This window comes from Nicotiana tomentosiformis, chromosome 5 (genome assembly GCF_000390325.3).
Source record: "Nicotiana tomentosiformis chromosome 5, ASM39032v3, whole genome shotgun sequence".
NCBI lineage: Eukaryota > Viridiplantae > Streptophyta > Magnoliopsida > Solanales > Solanaceae > Nicotiana > Nicotiana tomentosiformis.
In genome coordinates this window covers 16,498,803-16,508,082 of record NC_090816.1, presented here as the reverse complement: position 1 = coordinate 16,508,082, position 9,280 = coordinate 16,498,803, and the positions used below count along the sequence as shown (strand labels likewise).

The window sequence follows — 9,280 nt, the reverse complement described above, 5'->3', positions numbered from 1 at the left end:
CAGACGAGTGTGAGGCGAGCTTTCAGAGGCTTAAGACAACTTTGACTACGACGCCGGTATTGGTGTACCCACAGGTTCAGGATCTTATACAGTATATTGTGACGCATCTCATATTGGTTTGGGTGAGGTATTAATGCAGGGTCTCAAGGTTATTGCATATGTTTCGCGGCAGCTGAAGGTTCATGAGAAGAAATACCCTGTTCATGATCTAGAGCTGGCAGCCATTGTTCACGCGCTGAAGATTTGGAGGCACTATCTTTACGGCGTGCCATGTGAGGTATTCATTGATCATCATAGCCTACAGTATCTGTTCAAACAAAAGATCTCAATTTGAGGCGGAGAATATGATTGGAGTTGATGAAAGACTATGATACCACCATTTTTGTATCACCCCGGAAAGGCCAATGTGGTGGCCGATGCTTTCAGTAGAAAGATTGTGAGTATGGGCAGCCTTGCATATAATCCAATTGGTGAGAGGACGTTAGCTGCAGAGGTTCAGACTTTGGCTAATCAATTTGTGAGTTTAGATGTTTCAGGACCCAGTCGGGTTTTAGCTTGCATAGTCGCTCGGTCTTCTTTATATGAGCGCATCAGAGAGCGACAGTATGATGATCCTCATTTACTTGTCCTTAAGGACACAGTGCGGCACAGTGATGCCAAACAGGTTTCTGTGGGGGAGGATGGAGTTCTGCGAATGCAGGGTCATATATGTGTGCCTAATGTGGATGAGCTTCGTGAATTAATTCTGGAAGAGGCACACAGTTTCAAGTATTCTATTCATCCAGGTGCCGCCAAAATCTATCAAGATTTGTGGCAACATTATTGGTCGTGGAGAATAAAGAAGGATATAGTTGCATATATAGCTCGGTGCCTGAATTGTCAGCAAGTTAAGTTCGAGCATCAGAGACCTGATGGTTTGCTTCAGAAAATAGAAATTCCTGAATGAAAGTGGGAGCGTATCACTACGGATTTTGTTGTTGGGCTCCCACAGACTCAGAGAAAATTTGACGCAATTTGGGTCACTGTGGGCAGGTTGACCAAGTCAACACATTTCATTCCAGTGGCAGTTACCTATTCTTCAGAGCGGTTAGCTAAAATTTAGATTCGTGAGATTGTCCGCCTTCACGGTGTGCCCATGTCTATCATTTCTAATTGAGGTACACAGTTCACTTCACACTTCTGGAGGGTTGTACAACGTGAGTTGGACACGCGGGTTGAGTTGAGTACAACATTTCATCCACAGACAGATGGACAGTCAGAACGCACTATTCGGATATTGGAAGATATGCTACGCGCTTGTGTTACAGACTTTGGAGGTTCTTGGGATCAATTCTTGCCACTTACGGAGGTTGCTTATAATAATAGGTACCAGTCGATCATTCAGATGGCTCCATATGAGGCATTATACGGAAGGCGATGCCATTCGCCAGTTGGATGGTTTGAACCGGGAGAGGCTTGGTTGTTAGGTAATGATTTGGTACAGAATGCCTTGGATAAGGTCAAGGTTATTCAAGATCGACTTCGCACAGCTCAGTCTAGGCAAAAGCGTTATGCCGACCATAAAGTTCGTGGTATTGCATTCATGGTTGGAGAAATAGTATTGCTTCGGGTTTCACCTATGAAAGGTGTAATGAGGTACGGAAAGAAGGGCAAGTTGAGCCCTAGGTATATAGGACCCTTTGAAATTCTTGACAGGGTGGGGGAAGTAGCCTACAGGTTTGCATTACCACCTAGTTTATCAGCGGTTCATCTGGTGTTTCATGTATCCATGGTTCGGAAATATCATGGTGATCCATCCCATGTGTTAGATTTCAGCTCAGTTCAATTGGACAAAGATTTGACTTATGAGGAGGAGCCGGTAGCTATTCTGGATCGGCAAGTTCGCCAGTTGAGATCAGAGAGTTACCCTTCAGTTCGAGTGCAGTAGAGAGGTCAGCCTGTTGAGGCAGCTACTTGGGAGTCCGAGTCCGATATGCGGAGTAGATTTCCCCACCTTTTCACCATCCCAGGTACTTTTCTATGTCCGTTCGAGGACAAATGGTTGTTTTAGAGGTGGAGAATGTAATGATCCAAAAAGTCATCTTATGTTTTAGAACTCGATTTTGCGCTCTTAAGCCTTTAAAATCTCATTTTTACCCTCCTAGATTTGCGTGCGCAATCCAGGCATGTTTCCAGAAAGCTTTTATGTTGAAAATTGATGAAAATAAGAATTCTTTCCTTAAAAGTTTATTTTAGTTGTCTTCAGTCAACATTTTTAGTAAACGACCCGGATCCATATTTTGGCGATCCCGGTGGGTCCGTATCGAATTATGGGACCTGGGCGTATGGCCGAAATCGAATTCGGAGGTCCCTAGCTGGAGTTATAAAATTTTGATGAAAATTAAAAGTTTAAAAATTTAATTATTTTTAAGAATTGGTTGATGTTTGGCCTTGTTGATATCGGGTCCGTATTTTAGTTCCGGAGCCCGGTATAGGTCCAATATAATATTTATGACTTATTTATAAAATTTGTGAGAAACTGAGTTAGTTTGACGTGATTCGGACGTACAGTTGAGAAAATTGAAAATTTAAAGTGTTCTTGAGAATTTCATTAGACTTGGTGCTAAATTCGTAGTTCTAGGTGTTATTTTGTCGATTGGATCACGCGAGAAAGTTTGTATGATATTTTTAGACTTATGTGCATGTTTGGTTTGGAGCCCCGAGGGCTCGGGTGATATTCGGATAGGCCACGAGATGTTTTGGACTTGGGAAAATCTGGTTTTCTGCATATTCTGGTGTTCTGGCATGTCCTTCTTCGCGTTCGCGAAGGTACTCTCACGAACGCTAAGAGTAAACTGGGCAGCTAAAGTTTTCTTCTTCACGAACGCGAAGTCTTTGTCGCGAACGCGAAGCGATGGGGGTGTTACCCTTCGCGAACGCGACCAGCTCCTCGCGAACGCGTAGTGTTAGGCACACCTGGGGAAGAGTCGATCGTCGTCATTCCTTCATCGTGAACGCGAGCCATGTCTCGCGAACGCGAAGGCCAGGGGGTAGTAACCATCACGAACACGAGCAAGGTATCGCGAACGCAAAGGCTTGGCAGCCGATACTCTTCGCGAATGTGATGCACACTGTCGCCTAGTGCATAAAACAGAATCAAGAACGGGAATAAGCCATTTTTCCGAATTTCATAAAAACAAACGGGCTAGAGGCAATTTTCAAGAGTTAATTTCTTCCCCAAAGTGTTGGTAAGTGATTCTAAACTATTTTCTTTCAATTACCCATTACATTTCATGAATTTTCAACCTAAAATGTAGAATTTTCATGGTAGAATTAGAAAATTTGGGTAGAAACTAGGGATTTCGGAAATTTGGGGATTTAGACCTCGATTTGAGGTCGGATTCCAAAACAAATTATATATCCGAGATCGGGGGTGAATGGGTAAATGGATTTTGGTCCGAACCTCGGGTTTTGACCAAACGGGTCCATTTTCGACTTTTTGGAGAAAAATTTGGGAAATTTAATTTATGCAATATAATTGATTCCTTTAGCAATATTTGATATTATTGAGTCATTTTTGAATAGATACGAATGGTTTGGAGGTGATTTCTAGAGGAAAAGCTGTGATTGAGAATTAAGTGGCCTTCAGAGCAAGGTAAGTGTTGTGTCTAACTTTGACTTGAGGGAATTAGGAACCCCAGACTATTTGTTATGTGAAATTCATGTGAGCGGCGTATATGTGAGGTGACGAGTACTTATGAGCCGCCAACTTACCGGTTTTCCCTGTTTTCCTCCCGTTTTTCTTATATTGTCTATTTCCTATGCCTAATTATTACGTGTTTAGACTAGTGTTGTCAAATTGATCATTCTTATCATGTTTATGGATCTTCTGGTGATAATTGAGTATTTATTTCAAAGTTAAGATTGATATTGTGGAACCAAATGTTAAAGTAAGGCGTGTACGTGTTATTCTATCTCCTTGTTGTTAATTGTTCATTGCATTATGGTAAGGGAGCGTGTTAATGCACGAAGGGTGATGCCGTACCATATTGTGAGTGTTAATGCACGAAGGGTGATGTCGTGCCATATTGTGAGTGTTAATGCACGAAGGGTGATGTCGTGCCATATTGTGAGTGTAAAAGAACGAAGGGTGATGTCATGCCATATTGTGAGTGTTAATACATGAAGGGTGATGCCGTGCCATGATATGAGAGTTAATGCACGAAGGGTGATGTCGTGCCGTTTCGATTGATTTTATGGTAAGATTGAGAGTAAAAGCATGAAGGGTGATGCCGAGCATTTTTCCTTTACTGTATTCGTGTTCCTGTTGATTCATAATATATTGGTTGTTCCAGTTATCATTCTCCTGTAGTTCTTTATCTCGTATTTCCCCCAACATGTTTCCCCCTCCCGATATTGCCTGTCTAATTCTTCATTACTGTTATTTGTATATACATTGTCAAAATGCACAAGTTGATTTGTAGGTGCCTTGCCTTAGCCTCGTCACTACTTTGTCAAGGTTAGGCTCGACACTTACTAGTACATGGGGTCGTTGTACTGATACTGCACTCTGCACTTTCCGTGCAGATTTTGGTACCGGCTCGGGTTGATCGAGATTTTAGCTGTTGGCTCGCTATCCGGAGACTCAAGGTAGATCTGTCGGCGTTCACAGACCTTGAAGTCCCCGTCTATCTTTTCAGTTTTACTATTTCTTTCATCCAAACAGTTGTATTTCTTTCAGACTATTACTTGTAATGAATTCTAGAAAGCTCGTGAATTGTGACTCCAGATCCGGGTGGTAGTAATTAAGGCAGTGTTTATATTATTCCGCACTTATCATATTTTATCTTAGCTAATTATTGTTATTTACTGAATGGAAATAAGGATTTGGTTTAATGATTCTCTAATGTTGGCTTGCTTAGCAAGTGAAATGTTAGGCGCCAACACGGTCCCGACGGTGGGAATTCCGGGTCGTGACAAAATTGTAGTTTTGATATTGTTTGACCTGATTTGAGACCTCGAGTAGGTCCGCTTTATGTTACGGGACTTGTTGATATATTTGAAAGGGGTCCCGAGTGGCTTGGGTGACTTTCTGGGTGAGTTTTGAACGAGTCTGGGTATTTCGGGCAATCTGATGATGTTCTCGAATAGTTGAAGTGCGGAGGGCACATTTTGGAGTGCGGATGTGCGGCCGCAAAAGTGCGAAGGCAGTGGTAATTGTGCGGACCACAGTTGAAATTGTGTGGTCTGCAGAATTGCTCTCGCGGCCACAGAAAGGAGATTCTGCAGGTTCGATGGTCCAAATTCGGAAGCTTCTATCTTTTACTTTATAAGGAATTAGGAGATGATTCAAAAATGGAAAGTTGTATCTCTTTGAGTCTAGTTTTTCAGAAAGGTATACCATTAATCATTTGGACATTTGTAGAGAAAGTTATGGTCAATTTACTGAAACCTGGTAGTGCAGAGCTGCTGAAGTGCGTTCGCACAATTTGGATTGCGGCCGCAGAACGCGAGATGTGCGGACAGCACATTGGGAGATCGGATGCGGTACCATATAAACGGGGGTTTCATCTCATTTTTTATTTTTGGACCTAGAGAGCTCGGTTTGTGGCGATATTTTATGGGTTTTTTCAAGAAATTCATCGGGGTAAGTGATTCTTACTTGGATTTGGTTAATATACACGAATATATCATTGTTTTCATCATTCAATTAGCATTTTGAGATGGAAATTTGGAAAAAATGATAGAAACTTCATAAACTATAATTTTAGGATTTGAAGGGCAATCCGACGTCAGAATTCGATAATTTTTATATGGTTGAACTCGTATCGGAATGGGTGTACGGATTTCATAAATTTTTGTTGGGTTCCAAAAAGTGGGCCCCACATTGACCTTTGGTTGACTTTTCTGAAAATGACTTAAATTAAGTCTCTTTCGAATTGTTAATAATTTCTAAAGCTCAAATTGAATTGTTGGTAAATAATATGCTAGGTTTGATTGGTTTGGAGAATAATTCCAAAGGAAAAGTTGTTATCGAGTGATCATTTGAAATTGCGGAACAAGGTAAGTGTCGTGGTTAACCTTGACTTGAGGGAATAGAACCCATGAATTATTTGTTACGTGAATTTCATGTGTAACGATGTATAGGCAAGTTGACGAGTGCCTATACGTCGTCAAATTGATTGTTTGCATATTTATCTGGAAATCGTAAATTATTTTCTTTATCATGAGTTAATTATTATATTAATTGTTTCTCTCATATTCTTCACCAAATATTAAGTCCTAAATTCATGTTATAATTGCTACATGCTTACTTGACTTATGTGACTTAATTGCTACTTGACATTTACTATATTAGATATTAAATTGCCTATTTTCTCCCTGATTTCCATAATTAATTGCTACTTGTCATTACTTGTTTCCTAAATAATTTATAAATATTGTATGCTTTGTTGCCTAATAGTTTCTTATTGAATGTGGTATTTATTGGAGTATTTTTATTATATTTAAGAGTTGTTAAATTATATTGTTGGAACGGGTTGCACGCCGCAACGGATATGAAAATAAATAAATTGGGGGATCGGGTTGTATGCCGCAACGGATTATATTTTAAGTTTATATTATTGGAGCGGGTTGCACGCCGCAACGGAATTAATTGAAGGATTATATTGGGAAAACGAGTTGCACGCCGCAACAGAATGAGAAAAGAAATAATTGGTTGCGACTGTTGAAATAATTTCAATTACTGATATGATTTACCCGTCTTACTTCTATTCATGTTATTATTATTATTATTATTAATATTATTGCATACAAGTTAATGTAAGTGACCTTCCTTAGCCTCGCCACTACTTCGTCGAGGTTAGGCTCGGCACTTACAGAGTACATTAGGTCGGTTGTACTCATACTACACTCTACACTTCTTGTGCATATTCCAGAGTTGGTCCCAGTGGTGTACTGTAGATTTTGCTCGGATTCAGCTATCAGTGGAGACTTGAGGTATAGTTGCAAGGCATTCGCAGCCCTAAAGTCTCCTTCTACTTTATTTTAGCCGTGTGCTTTCTTTCAGACAACTTTATTTTTATTCAGACCCTTGTTTGTATTATTCTAGAAGCTCGTGCACTTGTGACTCCAGTTCTGGAATGCTATTTAGACATCGTTATTATTTTGGTTTGTTTATTTAAAAATTTAGATATTATTCTGGTTGTTGGTTTCTTTACTATTAATTAAAATGGATTGTTAAAAATGGTTTAAATTATTCTAACATTGGCTTGCCTCGCAAGTGAAATGTTAGGCGCCATCACGGGTCCGAATGTGGGAATTTCGGATCATGACAAGTTGGTATCAGAGCACTAGGTTACTTAGGTCTCACGAGTACGCGTCACGAGCAAGCTTAGTAGAGTCTGAAGGATTGGTACAGAGACGCCTGTACTTATCTTCCAGAGGCTATAAAGTTTAGGAACAATATCACTTCTTTCTTATTTTGTCGTGTGATTTTATTCTATCATCGATGATTGAACCATTCTATTCTTGTTCTCTCACAAATGGCGAGAACACACATTATATCTACCTCCGGACAGGAGCCAGAGCCCCCAGTGGAACCTATGACCAGGGTTAGAGGCCGAGGCCGAGGTAGAGGCAGAGGTAGAGCTCGGTCTAGAACTCGAGCAGCAGCACCTATTGTAGAACCTTGAGTGGATTTGGAAACAGAGGTTCCAACTTAGACTGTACCTGTTGGACCAGTTCAGGTCCCGGAAGGATTCATAGCTAAGTGCTTCAGGACGCTTTAGTCTATTTGGTGAGCCTTATGGAGGGCGTGGCCTAGAATGGTACGTTTCCAGTGGCACCAGCCGTCTCACAGGCTGGGGGAGGAGCACAGACTCCCACTACTCCCGCTCTGGAGAAGGTAGCTCCCCAGTGTCAGGCTCCAGCAGTCCCGCCGGTTGGGATAGTTCAGCCAGTTGTTGCGGCACAGGCCGATGATAGGCCCTCCATGTCTTTTGATGCCTTATTGAGATTGGACAAGTTTACTAAACTCTTTCTAGTTCACTTCAGTGGTACACCTACTGGTGGAGAGATTATGTATTTGCTAGACCAGCAAATTCGCTTGCACTTACCTGGGAGCAGTTCTCACAGCTATTTCTAGAGAAGTTTGTTCCTATTACACTAAGAGGGGAATACCGTAGGCAGTTTGAGCATCTCCAGTAGGGTAGAATAACTGTTACCCAGTATGAGACCCGATTTGTGGACTTAGCACTTCATGTCATCGTCTTGCTTCCTACTAAAAAGGAGAGAGTGAGGAGATTCATTGATGGACTCACTTATACTAACAGGCTTCAGATGGCCAAGGAGAGAGGGAATGATATTTCCTTCCAGGCAGCTGTGAATATTGCTAGGCGGATCGAGTTATTTCGTGCTCAGGAGAGAGGGCCAGTGTCAGATAAGAGGCCCCGTCATTCCGGTAATTTCAGAGTCGCCTCACCTAGAGGTATGTGTACTTATGGTAGGGATCATCCTCCCAGGACATTTTATTTTGCCTATATTCGCGATCCTATCACCGAAGTTCCTTCTATGGATTCAGTTCCAGTTGTCCGTGAGTTTCCAGATGTATTTCCTGCAGATTTTCTAGGAATGTCATTCGGTAGAGATATTGACTTATGTATCGATTTGGCTCCAAGCACCCAACCCATTTCTATTCCACCATACCGTATGGCTCCACTGAAGCTAAAGGAAATGAAGGAGCAGTTACAAGACTTACTGGACCAGGGATTCGTTAGACCTAGCGTATCGCCCTGAGGTGCACACGTGTTATTTGTAAAGAAGAAAGGTGGTATAATACGAATATGTATAGATTATCGGAAGTTGAACAAGGCTACTATCAAGAACAAGTATCCGTTGCCAAGAATTGATGACTTATTCGATCAGCTTCAGGGTGCCAAGTTGTTTTCAAAGATCGATTTGAGGTCTGGTTACCATTAGTTGAAGATTAGGGCATTCGATGTCCCTAAGACAGCCTTTCATACTCGGTATGGGCATTACGAATTCCTAGTGATGTCATTTGGGCTAACAAATACCTCAGCAACATTTATGGTTTTGATGAACCAGATATTCAAACCCTATTTGGATTCTTTTATGGTTGTATTCATTGATGATATCTTGATCTACTCCAGCAGTTGAGAGTAGCATGAACAACATCTTCGGATTGTGCTTCAGACTTTGAAGAATAATCAACTATATGCCAAATTTCAAAATGCGAATTTTGGTTAGACTCGGTTGCCTTTTTGGGGCATGTTGTATCGGC

General features: G+C 41.3%; 1 protein-coding gene across 1 annotated transcript; it reads left to right on the top strand.

Moving 5' to 3' along the window:
- The first annotated feature begins 367 nt into the window (after nt 1-367).
- LOC138891963 (uncharacterized) lies at nt 368-8,125 on the top strand. The gene is made up of 2 exons (XM_070175652.1): nt 368-734; nt 7,821-8,125. Exons 1-2 carry the CDS (start codon nt 368-370, stop codon nt 8,123-8,125), a joined length of 672 nt encoding a protein of 223 aa, XP_070031753.1.
- The last annotated feature ends 1,155 nt before the right edge of the window (nt 8,126-9,280 follow it).